Source organism: Marmota marmota, unplaced genomic scaffold, assembly GCF_001458135.2.
Source record: "Marmota marmota marmota unplaced genomic scaffold, marMar, whole genome shotgun sequence".
NCBI lineage: Eukaryota > Metazoa > Chordata > Mammalia > Rodentia > Sciuridae > Marmota > Marmota marmota.
In genome coordinates, this window is record NW_026000130.1 from 3,132,944 (window position 1) to 3,151,595 (window position 18,652).

Genomic DNA, 18,652 nt, shown 5'->3' on the forward strand with positions numbered 1-18,652 from the left:
GGGGACTCAAGGTCTAGTTGCAGTAGCACTCTGACAATATTTAGCAGTGCAATCAAGGCTAACAGGGCCCTGGAGAAGCGTAACAAAGGATCGATACTTGTGTTAGCGTCTTTGAGTGGGGACATGTAGCAGGCTTGAATGAAAAATGTCTCCCAGCTGGGAAGGATGAAGCAGGGACCTTAATTTAGCACACACGAGGCTTTGAGATGGTCAGGGGAGCAGCTTGTACTTCAGAGGCCAGGAATGGTGCAGGGAGGCCACGTAGGTGAGAGAGGGTGGGTGAGTCCCCAGGCCAAGGGGGCGAAGGAACTCGAGACGTGGACACTGGCTCCAGCCAGAGCATACTTGGTGACGGTGGTGGTGGACAGGGGCTGGGTGGGAAGGACCCTCCTCTCCCCATGCACTCTGGGAATGATGATGCCACCGTGGTTCTGGGAGGGACCAGCCCTAGCTCTGGTCACTGGCTGGGTCCTGCCTGCTGAAACCTGCAGGTGTGACCCACCGCCCTCCGGATGTCTGCGGAGGTCAGGTCCTGGTTAACCCCGTGGCTCCAGGGTCTCTGCTGGAGGAGCTTAGAGGGCTGGCCCTGGCTGTGCCTGGATGGGGGAGTCCCTCGTCCTCCCTGGTCCGGGGCTGTGTGACCCCACAGGATTGGGCCAGATCTTCTGTGCTCATCACGTCCCTCCCAGGGCCAGGCTCACTGGGACCTCATGGCGACCCAGCTTCCCCACTGCCGGGAGGAGGGCAGGCGGTAGGTGGGGGCCGTGGAGAGGTGTGGGGTGGCGCCTGGGTCTGAGCCACATCGAGAAGTGGAGTTGAGCGGTGGGTGGACGTGGGGGACAGGAAGAGGAGCCAGCCCAAGAAGCAAGGTCCCCTCTCCTGGAATGGGAACACGCCTGGTGGTGGTGGCTGGTGGGTAAGGAGCGAAACCCTTCCCTCCGGCCACCTTAGGTCTGAGCCCAGGAGACATTCGAGAGATTGGGTCACAGGGAGCTGTTTGGTCAAGTTCACGGTCAAGGCTGGAAGTGCCAACCACAGGTCCCTGGAACATGGTGCTGTTTACACCTGGAGGACAGCACAGACAGGAGAGGATGGAGGCCAGGATGGAGCCCGGGTTTAGAGGCTGAGCTGGGACTGAGGATGGAGCCACTAAGGAGGGAGGGCGGGTGACGGGGGAGGGACAAGGATGGTCCCATGGGACATAGCTTGAATGGTATGGCAGAGTGCTTCTTGGCTTTGTTTCAAGATGAGCAGGAGAGGAAGGGCAGGCAGCCCCGCTGAGGATCAAGGCAGACGCCTCTTGCATCTCTAGGGCCCAAAGTACATGAAGTGGGAGACACAGTCCCTGTCTGACAGGGTGGCAGGGGAGAAAAATCCTAGGGAGAGCTGAGCCTCAAATTCAGGCAAGAAGCTGAAGCGTGTGTTTTGAGAAGGTGCATATATGGGAGCAGGGCTGTTGAGATGCACAATCTCAGCTGACTACAGACGAAACCTGGTAACCACTATTCCCATATTCCCAGATGACAAAAAGGGGGCTCAGAGAGGGTCAGTAACTTGCCCATGGTCACACAGCCATTGATGACAGTACTGAGACTCAAACTCTAGCCCAGATTCTTAAAAACCATACATACTGACTGTACCAATATATTAACAATCTCCTTGGCACAGAACTTTCCAACAGGTATATCTAGGGAAACCATTATTAATAAAAAAAAATCGAAGACACCTACCTATGTAGTTCATGATAAATCCCTGACCCTTTCCAAAAATGAGGCCGGCAGGGTCCGAGTGGAACTGGATGGTCAGATCCGGTGTGGAGGAGTAGAGTTTCTGGGGGCCAGTGTTCCCAAGGTACTGCCCCAGGATGTGGGGCGTGACCTCATCGCCATCGTAGATGGTCAGGATGTCACTGTTGCTGAGGTTCAGGCTGCGGGGGCAGAGAGGGGGCAGTCGATGAGCGCTTGGTTGATTTTTTAAGGGAACACATAATTTCTTAAGATGTGCTCCATGTCAGGCCCCAGACTGCGACGCGGGGGTGACGCAGGCGCAGACTGCAGAGGGGACCAGGACATGCGGTTCCCTCCCCAAACCCCGCCCACAGATCTGTGGGTTCCTTTCTTTTCGCTCTGCTTTTTCTGTTCTCTTACGTAATTCTCCTCTCCTTATCCCCTCCCTAACATTTTCTGAGCACCTACTACGTGCTAGGCACCGTACTGCACCCAGAGGCATCCTGGGTATATCTCAACTTATAAGCCAGGGATTCCAGGCAGGAGTTAGGATCCACGGGACAGCAGAGGAGGGCGGCTAATTGGGATTGGGGGCATCACGGAGGCCTTCCTGGGGGCGGCGAGGCTTGCTCCAAACCCGAGAGTATAAGAGAGCTGGAGGTTGGGAGGCTGTAGTCGGGAGAAGCCCAAGCAGGGGCCATGGAGGAGACGGCCTGGTGAGGGTCTGGTGGAGCTTGCCTGGGACGGGGCGCTGCGCCGGAGCCCGCAGGGTTCCTGAGGGGCTCAGACGGAAAAGGGCTTAAGGAACCCAGTTGGGGCCTTGGGGCTGAAGGGCTCTAGAAGGGGGTGGGCGTGGCCTCGCAGTTCCCTGCAGGTTCCGGGAACAGGCGCAGGGAGACAGACAGACAGCCGCTGAGCCCCGCCACCCTGCTTCATCCAACGCCCAAAGGCGGGGTTTGCCTCCAGGCTGGGAGGGGGAGGAGGGTGACAGGCACCTGCGCTGGTGCTGCAAGTAGCCAGACACAGCAGAAACCCAAGACCCTGCTGAAGGTCTGCTTTGGGGAGCAGGGGTGTGTGTTACTCACCCCAAACCCTCCTCTAGCACCTCAGAATTCCTCACGAGGACTTCCCCCAACCCGGGGAATGCTCTCTGTCCTTTGTTCTGTGCCCCCACCAGGGCGACCTCCTGTGAGAGCCCTCTGTCGGCTTCAAACACGGGGCCTCGGAACACCGCCCCCTGGACCCCGCATGGCCCCTGCCGGTGTTCACCTAGACGGCAGCCCCTAACCCTGCTGTGTTGAAATGCTGGAGTCACCACCTTCCGGCACACAGTAGGTGCTCAAGAAACCACGAGCACCCCAGTCACGGGGAGATGCTGCATTCGGCCAGGGCCACCGGTGATGGGAGAGGCTCTCCTCTAAGCCCACAGCAGCCGGTGGTGGCTAGCAGTGCAGTCCAGGCGTGCCCTTGGCTCCACTCTGTCATCCCTTCAATGACCTAAATGCAGTAGCGCACCCTCAAGGGTGCCAACGGCTTGCATTTGAGGCCCTACCACCGCTCTGTCTTCTCCACCAAAGAGGAAGGGGCAGCGGGCTGGAGGGCACCTGGCTTGGGGACCAGGAGGCCCGGGTGGACCCTCTGCTTCCTCACTGTGATGGCGGCATGCGGTTTCCCCAAAGTTCCTTTCATATGATGGGCCTTTCCACTGCTAGATGGGGAGGAGGAAAGGAGCCAGAAGGTCGTGGGTCAAGTTCCAGGTTCCCTGTTAGCACCTGGGCATGTGTGATCAGGTCATTTGAATGTTATGTCATTATGTTCTAGTTCCCCTATGGACACCTTTATCACAATCACCTCCACTATCATTATCACCACCACCTTCACTGCCACCATCACCACCATCACCACCACCATCATCATCACCATCACCACCACCATCATTATCACCACCACCATCACCACCACCATCACTACCACCACCACCACCACTATTCTTCCCTCTTTAGATCACTGTTTATGTCGAATGGCATCAGGTGAGTCATGTCAGTGGTTCTCACGTGGGGTACTTTTGTCCCCAGGAGACACTTGGTAATGTCTGCAGACATGGTGTCCTTACAGATGGGCACCGTTGCTGAGTTGAGCCCAGGGACATCATTAAACATCCTCCAACACACAGGATCATCCCCTACTGTCATACAGAATGAGCTAATCCAGGATGTCAATAGAGAGACCCGACCCATGCGAATGCCCTCCGTCCACAGGAGCATCCAACTACGCGATGTGCTCCTGTTGTCCTGCAGCTCAGCAGTGGTGCCTCAGCCAAGAGCAGGCTGCAGGGGTGAGCATCTCCACTTCCTAAGGAGCAACTTGGCTGTGGATTTTCCTGGGGGCAGAATCCGAGCCAAGACGTGTGCTCCGTGGGCCTTGGCTAATCTGGGAGCGCATGGAAGGAGCCGTTGCCCAGTGCATGGACGGGCAGTTCCCACCCGTGCACGGGGCTCCGTCCTGCAGGAATTTGGGAGGTGGAGAGGACACAGCTGGGGAGGGGGCGCTGGGGTGTCACCCTCCCACTCCATCCCTGGCTGGGTGAGGGATGCTGCCCGGGTCCCGAGTCCCCAGCACTCTGACTTGTCGCTGTGGTGCCAGAGAAAGCCTCAGGAGTTGACAGGGATAGGGACATCACTAGGAGGTCATCATGGGACATGGTGGCCAGGTCCACAGGGCTTGGAAGGGCAGCAATGGCCTCGTTTACCACCATTCAGGCTTCTCTTCAGTGACAGCCTCCCCCGTCACTAAGCGAATTCCCCCGAAGAATTCGCTCGTCCACTGAGGGGACAGGCTGCTGGGCTAGATCCACGTCCCCCGGGTCTAGCTGAGCACCCAGTGTGGGACAGCCAGCACAAAGTCCTCTCAAAAAGGTCTCCAGCAGGAGGCCGGGTCCCCCTCAACACCCCACAGCAGAGGGAGAAGCCCCAGCGCCCCCATCTCTCAGATCTCAGTCGGTCAAGAGAGCGCCGTCCCCTCCCCTGGGAAGAGAGCAGCCGGCCTTCCTCATGTCGTTGGAGAACCCCTGCCAAGGAGGGAGGATTCTAAAGATGAGTCACACTTGCAGTCACCCAGTGGGCGCAGAGGGAGGAGCTGGGCTCTGCTGTTCTCTTCTGCACCCGCCTTTCCCACAGGGGCAGTCACCACTGCGCCACGTCCCCAGCCCTACTTTGTGTTTTATTTAGAGACGGGGTCTCACTGAGCTGCTTAGGGCCTCGCCGTGGCTGAGGCTGGCTTTGAACTCAAGATCCTCCTGCCTCAGCCTCCCCAGCCACTGGGATGACAGGTTGCACCACCATGCCTGGCTAATTTAATGATTTTTGTTTGGTTTATAGTCTCATCTATCTTGGGTGTGCCTAGGAATGGATAAAGTCAGTATTAAACTTGTTCCTCTGTCTAGGTGACTTTATTTTGGTGGACAAGCGATTTTTCTGTTTTTTGAACTGTTTGAAAAAGAGTCGGGGAAAGACACATAAGAAATTAGCTGGGTGGACGCCTCGAGGGAGGAGAACCGCAGAGGGGGGCTTTGGTTGGGGGAGAGTGGAAAACTTAAATTTTACACAAGGCTCCTTTGTACCTTTGAATTTGGAATCGTGTGAATGCATTACCTCTTCAAAGAGGATACGAACAGCCCAAGGGACCATCATTATTGCTTCCACTGCCGTCTCGGGCGAGGCAAGATGAGAATCGAATGCAAATTTACATCTGCCAGACCCCTCTCCAGTGACGCAATGCTCCACGTTGCCTGCAGAGGGCAGTGTGTGCCCGGCGCCCCGCAGACCCACCTGCCCCCCAGCAGGTGCGAACAGCGCCTGTCACCAACCAGGAGCCCAGGGCTGGGGCCAGGCGGCAGGTGAGGTTCCTTCACCATGAGCTGGACTCGTTATTCCACAGAGAGCGTTGGAGGAAACCAGGATCAGACCCCCCTGCCTTTCTTGACTCCTTCCAAACACACACATGACCCCTGCTTGGCGCTCTTGCCTGTAAAAGGTTTTGTCGGTGGACTCACGGTGGGGCTCCGTGCAGACCATCACGTTCTAGAACATCCCACGGGTCTGCATTCGTTTAAATGCGAGTGCACAAAACGTAGAAATAGCTGGTTTTCACATCAAACTTATAATTTCATGGACATTATTTTGCTCAGAGTAAGCCGAGTGTAAAAGGCAAACCAATTTATTTGCAGTTTTTTTAAGGGGGAGGGGAATTAGTTGGTAATAGGATTTGGACTGAGAGAGAGTCGGCCCACAGAATCACGCCCAGCGTCTGGGCCTTCTCTCCCAGGAGGCCACAGCTGGGTGGGCCCCTTCCCCCAAACATCTGCAGATTCAGGCAGCTCCTGGATCTGCCCTGGGCGGCTATGTCCAATGCAGGCCCCTCTCCTGGGGTGCTGCCTCCCCACTTCTCCACTTGAGAGGTTTCCCTATTATTTCAAGGTCACTCTGGGCCCCCGGCCCCACCCTGCATCGGCAGCCATAGAATAACTAGCCACAGTCTTCACCAGGCTCCTGGGTGCCAAGGGCCGTTCGTTCCCGGTACTTCCCCGTCACCTTGTTCTCAGGCAAACCCTGCAAGAACCTCGGGGTGCGTGGCCTAATACAAACACCCCCAAATCCAAGGCTCCTTGAACACCAGCGTGAGGCCACACTGGGCAATCCCACTCAAGTGATGATGAGTCAAAGCCAAAATGCAGATAAAATATAAAAATACGCTGTAAAACCCCCGTCAGCCCATGTGTGAGAGTGTGCATGAAACAAACGAATTCCGAGTTAGACTCAGGTCCCCTAAGACATCTCCTCATGTATGCACTGAAATACTCCAAAACCTGATTCCGAGAGACTCTCAGGTGAGGGAGGCCTATTGCCACCCCACACACAGGCGCACAGAAGCACTCCTGAACATGCCAGAATTTTTCTGGGTTCTAGAAAAGCCAGAGCAACAAATCCCATCAGACCCCATCTGCCTGTGTCAGCGTCCACAGAGGCCTGTCACCCCTGCGCCCCTGGAGCAGCACAGGGTTTGGCACAGGGGAGAGAAATGCCATTTAAATGAATGAAGATGGGTGGATTTATCTCCATTTTCCAGAAGAAGAGACGGAGGTTCAGAGAACTCAAATAATTTTCCTATGAACACTATCTTGCACTGCAGGCAGGTCTCTATGGGGCTGTGGAGACGATGATTAAATAACTTTCAGATTTAAATCAAGGGGAAAAAGAGAACCCAAACCCATAAATGAAGACCTTCACAGATCTGTTTAGGGTTCCTCTGTATCTACTTTCTCCTCGCCAACGGGGTGAGGGGTGATGAGTGGCATGGGCGCCGCGTCACACAGCCGGGAGCACCCACCCCTGGAGATCACCGTCCTCCTCCGCAGCACAGGGGGCCCAGCAGTGGGACCCCCATAGGCTGTTCCTGTATTGACCCGTGGGAGGTGGTGTCCTCTCCTGGCCCGATGTCGCCACGCAGTGCCTGCGCCTCGGTGGGGTCTCAGAGAACCCCGGGGCCAGTCAGCGGACCCGGCTCAGGAAACCAGCGGCTGTGGCTGCCGATACCGCAGGTGTCAGTGTGTCTGGGTGCCTTGGACAATTAAATTATTGGGTGGGTAGAAGGCATCAGGCCTTGCAGGTGCTTCTGCGTTTGATTGACATTGCCTCCTTTCAGGAACTCTCAGATAAGAACCCGAGGCTCAGAGAAGTCAAGTGACTTATCCAAGGTCACACAGTCAGTTAGTAAAAGAATTGGAACATGAACCCAGGACTTCCACGGGCAAAGGCCTTTTCTTCTCTCTGGATCTTTCCAGAGTGTTTCCTACATGTTCAACGCATCGTGTACATAATGAACCCATCTGAGCCTTCTGTATATGAGCTCCCGAGCCCTGGGCACATCTTGCCTCCTTCGCTTCCCAGCCGAGGGTTGTAGTCAAGCCCTTGGTCTCTCTGAGCCTCAGTCCCTACCCGCACCTCGGGGATCATGGGGCCTGATTTGTAGGGCCATCTCTCTTATTCAACAGGTATTCAGGGTGGGCTGCCAGTCACGGGGTAAGTTGGATAAAATATCCCACTAGGAGGAGGGCAGCGGCTCCATCTGCAGAACCTGCCCAAGGCCACAAAGCCAGGGAGCAGCAGGATCAAGATTCAAATGCAGCTCTTTTGACTCTAGTAACTTGGTCTCCCCGGCCATGGGGCTTCTCCAAGCTTGGGGCCTCTGCGCTGACAGGCCCCTGTGCTGAGCTTTTGCAGCCACATCAGGTTGTCTTTCTGGTCCTAACTCTAACTTGCTGTGCGATGCACCATTCTGTGATGTTTTACTGATAATTCCCTAGTTCCTTATTCTCCTTCCCTTGTTAGAGAGAGAGAGAGAGAGAGAGAGAGAGAGAGAGAGAATATGAATTATAAAAGAAATCCTTCAGTATTTGAAAGGTTCCGGTCCCATTTGGGCTTCTAGGGCAACAGATAACTTCCTGATGGAGCTGGGAGGTCCGTGATGGGGTAGGGAGGTGTGAGGAGGTCTATCCTGTCGGGGTTCTGGCTTATCCAAGACCATGAACCCCCTTCCCACCTCCAACACTAATTGGAGGCAGGTGATTCTAATAAACGCTGCCACACAGGGCACCGCCCCACGCTAAGGGTCAGTCTTTTCAAGCTTCAGACCTTGGCCCCTATGATCCCTTCCTGAAACGCCGTCCCCTTTTCAGATTGGCTACTGACACTCTTCAAGATTCTTCCTGGAGCCAGGCATAGAGGCCCACGCCTGTCACCCCAGCTGCTTGGGAGGCTGAGGCAGGAGGATCGTGAGTTCAAAGCCAGTCTCAGCAATGGTGAGGCACTAAGCAACTCAGTGAGACCCTGTCTCTAAATAAAATGCAAAATAGGGCTGGGGATGGGGCTCCTGGTCAAGTGCCCCAGGTACCACAAACACACACACACACACACACACACACAATTCTTCCTGGAGGTCAACCTCTCTGTGACATTTCTACAATCTGCCTCTTTCCATCCAAACCACAGCACTCTATGTCCCCTGGGTGGTCTGTGTCTGGCTTTACCTCCCTTCCTGAACTTTGAATTCCTGCAGGCCCAGAACCTTCCCGTATCACCCCTGGAACAGGGTGCTAGGCCCCCGACAGCCTGTCCAATCTGAATGCAAAGGCCACGGTGTGCACTGCCTTTACTAGCTGTGTGACCCACGGGAGTCACTTCACCTCTCTGTGCTATCATTGCCCAACCCATAAAGTGGTAAAGATGATATCTGCCGTACTCAAGGGTCCTCCATATTCAGTCTTCAAAGACGACATGCCGAGAACTTGCCGGACACGGTAGGACATGCTGCTCAGACACCATCTCTGACTTGGGAAATCACCCTCTGCAGTTAGCTGCACTCACATCAGCTCTAATTATGTAATCATCACCGCTACAGGTGGATGTTCACGTTCACCACAGCTCATGGGCGTAAAGTGTGCATCTCGGGGCCTCGCACATAGTAGGTCCTTGATAAACAGTGACTAATTATAACTGAAGAAAGGCTCTGACAGTCACTGTCGAGACCAGGAGGGCCACCTGGGCCCTGTCCCCTGTCCCCTGTGACGCGCATCCTCATGACAGGGGCCCCTCCCCGGCTCTGTCGGCAGCTCACTCTCCCCCACCCCTCGTCCATGTGATAAATGAAAACTGCAGATGCTCAGGAGTGTGGAGGGCCCCGAGGACAGCATCATTCTGACTCTCAGATCCAGTTGGTTCACGAACACTGTCAGCAGGAGCCAAGCAGGAGAGGTCAGCCCGGCAGCCCAGCCGGAGCCCTGGCCGGGGAGCTGCTATTTTGCTCCCTGTGTGGGAGGGAGGAGGTGCATGTCCAGATGCCCCCCCACCAAGAGGGGGCCAGATGGGCCAGAGAGAGCCTTGGGCTGGTGACCCGAGGACCGGGTCCCTTCTGCATGGGGTTGATCCCTTTCATGCTTGAAACTCTTCCCTGCTGCCCAATTAGGGGAAGTGGGACTCCTTAGTGCAGCCTTCAAGTCCCTGCTTGATCCCAGCGGCCTCCTGGAGGCCCTACTTCAGTACGCCTCGCTGAGTTCCAGACATGCTGGGCTTCCTTCAGCTCCTTTTAAGGCCCTGGGGACATGGCCAAAGTGGGGGTTCAAATCCAAGCCCGACCAGTTCCTAGCTATGTGATCACAGTCACCTCTTCAGTCTCTCTGAGCTGCAGTTTACTCATCTGTGAAATGGAGATGATTTCAGAATCTTCTGCATGTGCCAGTTGTGAAGATATTTGGGATGTACTGAGCACTCAGCACCTGGGATGTACTAAGTGCTCAGCACCTGAGATGTACCAAGCATTCAGCACCTGGGATGTACTGAGGACTCAGCACCTGGGATGTACTGATCGCTTAACAAAGTTCAACAACATGGACATATAAGAACAGCATATGCTATTTTAGGGTGGAGCACTGTTCTCCTTTGTCTTTGCTCATCTTGCCTGTGTCCTGCAAGACTCAGCACATCCAAGGATTTCTCAACTTCAGCACTTGTCGACATTTTGGGTCAGCTCATTCTTTGTGGTGGGGACTGTCCTGTGCATTGCAGGATGCTGAGCAGCATCCCTGGTCTCTACGCCCTGGAAGCCGGGGGCATCTCACAATAGTCATGACTGGGAGCCTCCAGACCTTGGCCAGGGTGCCGTGGGTGAATCTGGAGCCCTGAGGGGTGCAGGTCGGGTCCCAAGTTGCGGAGGACACGAGGGGTCAGGACATCGAGGGAGGGGGCTAGGGATGCTTTCTCCCAGCCGATGCTCACGTCCAGGGTTGCCCAGATAATCCAGAGAGAAGGTCTGCAAGAGGTCGGTGCGGCTGGCCTGTGGCTGGCTTTGGAGAGGACCCCGGCTGCAATGCTCAAGGCCCCCCATGGTGTGTGTGCGCAGTGGAAATAAACCCAACCCGCAGTCAAGCTGAAGGTTAATTGAATAGTTGATGCCCAGCCGGGCTGAAGGCGGGATTCCCATTTTCCTGTTTCCCCATTCAGGCCTCCGACACGTGAGTCAGTCTGGTTTAGGGAAAACCACGCATCTGGGAGGCCTCCTGAGGGACAGTGTGGCCAAACCAAGCAGAAAGGACAGGCTTCTGAGAGTTCCTTGGGGCCTGGGGCTGGATGGGATCCTCTTCAAGGAAATCTAAGAACCCGGGAACTGAGTAGAGCTCTTCTGTCTGAAGACCTGGGTGGCTCACCCAGGAACTTCCCAGGACAAGGAGAAGTTCATAAACCAGAACCATAAATTCATAGTTACCATGAGGGCAATAGGGAGCCACAGCAGGCTCCTGAGAGAAAGCAGCTTTAGATTTCTATCTGGATCTTCCGCTAAGAAGACCCCAGGGCTTTCCTTGGATGCTTTCTCTCTGTAACCGCCACCAACCTCCAGAGTCACTAAATGGCCACACCCTTTCTCACTTCTGGCCTTTGCAGATGTCCCTGGCATCTGGGGGACATTTCCTTTCCCTCACCACCTGTCAGGTCGACCTGTCAGCCACCAGCATCCAGTCTCCTCGCGCCCAGAGAGACAGTCCAACCCACTCTGCTCAACAGAAGCCTTCCTGCTGAAGGGACAACCGCGGGGACCCTCTTGGCACCTGCTATTGGGGTGGTTCTGAGCAGACACTGAGAACATGCCTCAGCTGGGTGGGTGGGCATCCCATTCCAGACCCTTGAGGCCGGGGAACGAGGTGGGGTGGACTTGCGCCGTGGGCTCTGGTAGCCACAGGCCCAAGTTCCCAAGATCCCAAGGTCCCCACGACGGCGGGAAGCACAGAGGCGCAGGGAGAGGCCCAGGGTCTTGAGGTGGGAGGTGAAGGACGGGGATTTGTCCCCGGGTTGCCCCGCCCCAGGTCCATGGGGGTCAACTTCGCGAGACTTTGCCTCGTCTGGAGTCGGAGGTCCAGGGACGGCCCGGGGACCCGTCTACTGCCTCCAAGAGCGGCTTCCAGACAGTCGACAGCGATCTGCCCACCGTCGTCCTCTCCTCCTGTCCCGCTCTGCGAGACAGTGCCCCCGGGCCCCTGCCGTCCCCCACCTGGCCTGTCGGGAGGTCTTCCTCTTGGGCTTCCTGTGGACACCGCCGTCTGGGTCTGTCCCAGGGCAGTGGAAAGCGCGGGGCCGAGAACCCACCAGAGCTTGGGTCTCAGCTCTGCTCCTTGCTAGCTCGGGGCTCCCTGGGCTCAGGAGCCTGGTCCAGCAACGGGCTCGGCACCTCCAGGCAGGATTCTTTGTGAGACGGAGAGCTACCTCTAGAGCCATTGCCAGTTGTGTCTTGCACAGGGTAGGGGTCTCCTGGCTCCCTGCAGGGAGGAGGACAACATTCTGGATGGAGCATCTAGTGGTCACCCCATGGAGTCTAGGAAGTGGACCTGAGGTCAGATAAGCCCATTCACTAAACACTCTTCTATTCAGCAATCGTTTCCTGAGCACCTATTACATATCCAGTTCTGCATTAGACTCTAGAAACAGAGAGAAGTCAGACCAGACCCCTGACAGAGAGGATCTGGAAGGAGATGCACAGGAAATTAAAGCACAGCCATTAGAAATTAAAGGACACTGAGCATGTGGTACAGTGTCCTCCTCTCTCTGCCCACACGGACCATTTAGTCCTTTGAACATAATAGGCCTGATCCTGCCACAGGGCCTTTGCACAGTCTGTTCCCTTCCTACCCATCCTTCAGTTCTGAGTTTTCCTGTCCCATCCCTGGGGAAGCTTCTTCTGACCTTCATCTTTATATCAACTCCCAACATAGACCCTCATAGAACCTTTCCTTATGTTGCTTATGAGGGTCACAGTGTGCAATTTTTTTGTGCCTGTGTTCATTTAAAGTATCTGTTTCCTTGGTAGCATGACCTTCCTGGGAACAGGGACTCGGCATGCGCACATTGCTGTTCCCGTCAGGGGAATCTCACCATGGGGTCGCCTGTCCTTCGCACAGTCCCCGACACATGATAGATACTTCGTTAGTATGGGTTGAAAGCGCTTGCTCCCCAGCTCCCCCATTTGGCTGAATGGGTCCCCCGTCACCGTGACACTCACAACTGGATGTCCAGGAAGACGCGCTTCTCTTCCCCCACGTGGATCTTCCAGACACAGTCTTCGCCCTCTGCGTAGGGCTCTGGCCAGTTTGGAGACAGCACCACCCCAGCCATGGCCGAGAGCTCCCCACCACACATGGCTGCGAAGACAGACAGACAGATTGTGTGAGGAGCCAGCGCGGTGGGGCGCTGCAGGGGGCGCTGCAGGGGGCTCTAGCAGGTCACACAGCCAGGGACCATCACAGCCTGGCTTGGGCTGTCCTCCCACGTGGGTGGAGCGATACAGTGACAGCTGCCTCCACCTCCTCTTGGCTGGAGGCTGGTGCGCATCAGCTAGCAGGGCAGGGGCTCCTTCAGCACCAAGGACAGAGCTCGAAGGCCCTGGTGCATCATAGCTCCTCCCTTAAGCCCCCAGGCCAGGTGGAGCAGCCTGCCATCCCAGTGCCTCGGGAGGCTGAGGCAGGAGGATGGCGAGTTCAAAGCCAGCCCCAGGCACAGCGAGGCCCTAAGCAACTCAGGGAGACCCTGTCTCTAAATAAAACACAGAATAGGGCTGGGGATGGGGCTCAGGGGTTAAGCACCCTCCTGGGGCTCTGGTCTTATCTCTGACGCCAGCCTCCACAAAACAGAGGTGACACCATTGCTGGCCTCCTCAGCTTATGAAGAGCCTTTTCAGAGCTCAAGGTCAAGGCCACAGGGCAGCCAGGGGAGGGGGCCTGCTGTGTGGTTCCCGCTGCTGTGGGAGGTCCCAGCTCTGAGCGGCTGGAAGCAGACTGGGGTGACCGGAGCCTTTAAGACCCCCTCGGTGTCTGCCAGGGTGGGAGGCTCGGAGCCCAGCAGAGGCCAGGCAGCAATACAGCCCGCTCTGCTGAACCATCCCTCATCGCCCTGAGGCTGTGACTCTACTCCCACCGCCACTCAGGCAGCTGCCAGGAGGGAGGGAGGCCGCCCTTCATTACTCCACCGGCCAGGAGTCCGGCTGGGGCTGGCTTTGTGACCTTGGCCACAGGGAGCCAGGGAGGGCGGGCCCCTGGGAGCCAGTGGAGGAGGGCTCTGCAGGCCCATGGTGTCCAGAGGGGCCTAGAGCAGGGTCTCTGAGAACAGAGAGACCTGAGTCCCATTCAGGTCTGTGCCGATTACCCTGCGTTCTTAGGCATGTCATGTGACCATGACATTTCATATCTGCAAATGGGGCTGCTCATGTCTACAGGGTGGCAGTGAGGATGGGATCATAGTGCACATGCAGCCCTCGGCAGAGCACCTGTGACATGCCTGCTGCACACCGACTATCATCATCATTATTATTGAGATTCTGGGTTGCCCTGTACTGTTGGTGGGCTGTGCACTGCACAAGCAGAGAGAGTATGCGGGAGCTCAGATCCATGTGGCAATGTGCCCAGCACACCGGGCACTGTGAGTCCTGTGCCTGGAGGGAGGGGCACTCTACAAACCATGTATTCATTTTGTAATTTCCCAAGGATTAGCAGCAACCCAGCTCCAAAGGCCAATGGGCTCCGGAAAGGATTTCGATCCTACAATTGGCAAAGACGCGGCCATGCCTCTGAGCCGGGGCCTTGGTCTCCGGGCCCCACTCACCTCTGCACAGGGGCTCTGTGTCGTTCCAGTAGGGGTCTCGTACATTGATGCACTCGATGATGGCGGGCCCCTGCTCCAGGGAGTGGCCAGGGTCGCAGCTGAACTCCACCACGGTCCCGATGTTGTAGGTGGGGTCGGACGTGGTGAAGTTCCCGTTCTGCAGGTAGGGCTCATAGCAGTGGCCCTTCTCGAAGGCTGGGAGGGGCACAAGGGGGCAGCTCAGGTGAGTTAATGTGAAACGCAAGCAAAAACTCTGGGGTCCCACGAGTCCCTCCCTGTGCCCCGAGAGTCTCCTTCCCAGGGCCCGTCACATCTGCATCCTGATTTCTGCCACCAGAGACCATAAAAAGGGCCCCATGATCAAGACCACGGTTGGGGGACACCGGGTGGGAAGGGGCCGCCGGGCACTGAGCGGCTCAGAGCACCCTGCGCCCCAGGGCCGGGTGCCAGACGGAATCCCTTGCTAACTCTTCCCGGAGGAGGCGGTGGCTGGATTCTAAGAGGTCCACTGGGTGGGACAGAGCCATGTTTAAGGACGAAAATCTCAGCTGCAATCTCCCTAAGTGCTGGCCTCGGGAAAAGTCACCCGAGTTCCTTGGATGAGTTTAGGTTTCCTCATCTAAAGCAGAGGTGATACCGGGTGCACCCAGTGTGGCAGGACGGCCCAGGAAACGCACAAGCGCACGGACGCACGGCAGCGTCAGCACTGGGTCTGCGGCATGATTGACAGATCGGCCTCCGGGAACCCAAGGGGAGGCTGGCCTCGGGGTCCAGACTTCTCCCTCCCAGATCCTCAGCCCCAGCGCCCTCCCCTGGTCCCAGGCCACCACCCGGGAGAAGGGGAGGCCCCCAGGGAGGCTCACCCTCAAAGCGGATGTTGAAGGCGGTGGCCGCGGGGCCCTGGTGGGACGTGAACTCGATGCGGATGCTGTTGGCGTGGCTCAGCAGACCCTCGAAGGGGACGCTGTCGGTGCGGAGGGAGTCGTAGAGAAGGGCCGAGGCGTTGGTTCGCCCGCTGTAGACGGTCATCCTGGGGGGGGGGGGAGAAAGGACAGGGGAGCCTGTCCTTAAGGAGTAAGCCATGCTCCTACGGCACTCGATCCCCGCTGAGCTCCGCCTGGGCCTCATTTCCTAAGGTGGGGGGTCAGGAGTCCCCAGCTCCAGTCCCCACAGGGGCGCACATAAGCCTGACACCCCTGGGCCTCCGTGTCCCCAGCTGTGGAAGAAGGGATCCTAGAGTCCCTCCCAGACCTCCTTACAGGTGGGCTTTGGGGATAGGTCAACAGAGAGTGCCCCCCAACACAGCCGGGTTAAGATAAAATGTCGGGATTCCTTTTTATTGTCATTTAAAACCACTTCGCACCTGACGCCCGCTAGTCTGAGTGTTTTGAAAATACATCATGCCAAAGCAGGGCAGGAAAGCGGCTTGCGAATTAGGTAAATTTCTTTTATGGAGTCGTAAACACACATTTTTAGTCCTTTGAGGTTTTTTTTTTTTTTTACTATGACTCATAAAAACGCTTTATTTGATGCTGCCCGGATGAATTTTTAATGTCACCAAGATGCACACGGGTGGGGGCTGCCGTTTGTTCCTTTTGCCACTTGTTCAGGATGGCGTGCTGGGGAGAAGGGCCATGGTCCAGGCCAGGGGCCACCCAGGACCTGGGAGGGGCGTCTCTACAGTCCTTCTATCCTGTGGACCCTGTCATCTCGGGGGGCTGTGGGCCAGGAGTCCTCTTTCAAGAGATCTTAGGCAAAATGGGCTGCAATGGAGGGAAACCCTGGGATCTCAGAATCCATTCGTCTTCTGAACACAGCCCCTGTCTAGGGTCTGCAATGGGAGGACCTTTGTCTCAAAGCCTTATGAAGTCTGTGGTTGGGCGGGTCCAGGGAAAGCTGGGTTAAGCCAAAACAAAGCTTTTTTCTTCCGCAGAACTTATCAGAGCCTTTGTTGGCTGATGTGTATCAGGACCTTCCAAGATGGGAGAGGGCGGGCACGCAGGGTCTCCCAAATGTATTTGTGGGCTACATAGGACAGGGTTGGAGTTTAGGAAGACATCATTTTGGGGAAAGTCATCTAAAATGTTCCTCATGTCTTTCCTCCCGGGCCCCCAGTGCCCTACAGAAGTAGCTGGACTCTCTGAGGCTGTCGGTAGATGACCATGATTTATCTGCCCAGCCTATGGGCTCTGTGTCCTGTGAGAACCTTGGCCATGCCCCCTCCCAACACACTGCTAATTCCTTCCTTGGATCCCCCTGCCCACCCCTGAGTTGTTCATGCTTGAAACACTCTTTTCTCTTGCTGGGAGCCATTAGCCAAGTAGGTATGACAATTTCCTTGCCAGCGTACCCCATGTTGCTGACATTTTGCAGTGACATTGAATGTAGGTGACCTTGCTCAAGGACCAGGGCGGATTAGGGTGTTCCCGGTTTAACATAATCGGGTTTAGGGCGTTCCCAGTTTAGGTTCCAGGTTTAAGGTTTAAGATTATTCCTGCTGGGAATAGGGCGTATCCTGCTGCCTGAGTTCCCCTGGAGTTCTCACGGGATTCAGACAGTATATTTTGGAGATAGAAGCCCAGTGGAGGTGGATTTGGGCAGAGAACGTGAATTTGGGCAGAGAACGTGGATTTCCCCAGAACGTGATTGTAGACGGCTGGTGTGAGTTCGGGAGTAAAGAGTTGCTGTTTGAATCTACAAGCTGTGTGGTGGCTCGTGGTTGTGTGCCCAGCCAGACTGCGGCATTTGGCGGCTGGTACGGGGAACATCTGAAACTTGGAGGTAAGTGAAATTGCTTGCCCCTGAGGGAAGGCGAGAGAATGGGTGATCACNACTCTTTATTCCCGAACTCACACCAGCCGTCTACAATCACGTTCTGGGGAAATCCACGTTCTCTGCCCAAATCCACCCCCACTGGGCTTCTATCTCCAAAATATACTGTCTGAATCCCGTGAGAACTCCAGGGGAACTCAGGCAGCAGGATACGCCCTATTCCCAGCAGGAATAATCTTAAACCTTAAACCTGGAACCTAAACTGGGAACGCCCTAAACCCGATTATGTTAAACCGGGAACACCCTAATCCGCCCTGGTCCTTGAGCAAGGTCACCTACATTCAATGTCACTGCAAAATGTCACTGCAACATGGGGTACGCTGGCAAGGAAATTGCCATACCTACTTGGCTAATGGCTCCCAGCACTCTCTGTTATTCTGAGTTTCCTCAATCAAATCTCTTTTCAAGGTTTAGCTCAAATTCCCATTTTTGTTTTCCTTATTTGGTACCAGGGATTGAACTCAGGGACCCTTGACCCCTGAGCCCCATCCCCAGCCCTATTTTGTGTTTTATTTAGAGACAGGGGCTCACTGAGCTGCTTAGGGCCTCACTTTTGCTGAGGCTGGCTTTGAACTTGAGATCCTCCTGCCTCAGCCTCCTGAGCCGCTGGGATGACAGGCTGGTGCCATCACACCAGGCTGAAAGTCTCATTTCTTAAGTTGAGCCTAACTGACCTCTGAGTTAGTAAATATTGTGGTATTTTAGCTATTTTTCTCATAAAATGGAAAATCCCCTGAACTCCTATTGCCCCTGAAAGTTCTGCTGGCTTCCCACCCACCCAGCGCCCATGAGACTCTGCCAGCCCAGCTCAGAGGGTGGCAGGCAGGGCTGGTCCCTCCAGCAGGACCGCTCTGGGGGTGCTCTGTGCTGCTCCCCGCAGATCTCCAATGTTCAGAACCCAGCTGTCACCAGCCACACTTCTCCCTTCACGTTCCCAGCCCCTGTGAGCACCCACAGCGTCACCTCCCAGGTAGGCGACTTCCCCGCATCCTGCCTGCTGCCCGTGGAGCCCCGCCTAAGACCCACGTCTAAGCCCTGGAGGTCCCAGTCTTCCACAAAGTTCTAGAACACGGTGCCGGAGCACACAGGTGTTGAGATCTGGACTCTGTGCCTGGGTTCTCCTGGCTGTCCCCTTGAACTTCTCCCTGCTCTGCGGTGTGCTCGCACCTAGTTGTCCCTCCTCACCCCCCTGTGAACCCAGGCACCACTTCTCTCTGATTTTCGCCTGTTCTCTCTGGAGCCGACCACAGCTGGGCATGGGGCAGGGGCTGTGGAGACGGTCCCCACCTTGTTCCACTGCGAAAGGGGGCAGGAGAAGGGACAGTGCAGGATGGGGACCTTGAGTCCCTCCCTCCCCTCCCCCGCCTGCTGAGTGACCTGGGCCTGTCCCCCTGTCTT

General features: G+C 56.0%; 1 protein-coding gene across 1 annotated transcript in view; it reads right to left on the reverse strand.

Annotated features, from left to right (window-relative positions):
• Sez6l (seizure related 6 homolog like) overlaps positions 1-18,652 on the reverse strand; it is a 60,334-nt gene that overhangs the window by 26,306 nt on the left and 15,376 nt on the right. Inside the window, 4 exon segments of the mRNA XM_048784885.1 lie at positions 1,731-1,927; positions 12,828-12,966; positions 14,423-14,617; positions 15,286-15,452. Coding sequence (XP_048640842.1) covers positions 1,731-1,927; positions 12,828-12,966; positions 14,423-14,617; positions 15,286-15,452 — 698 coding nt within the window.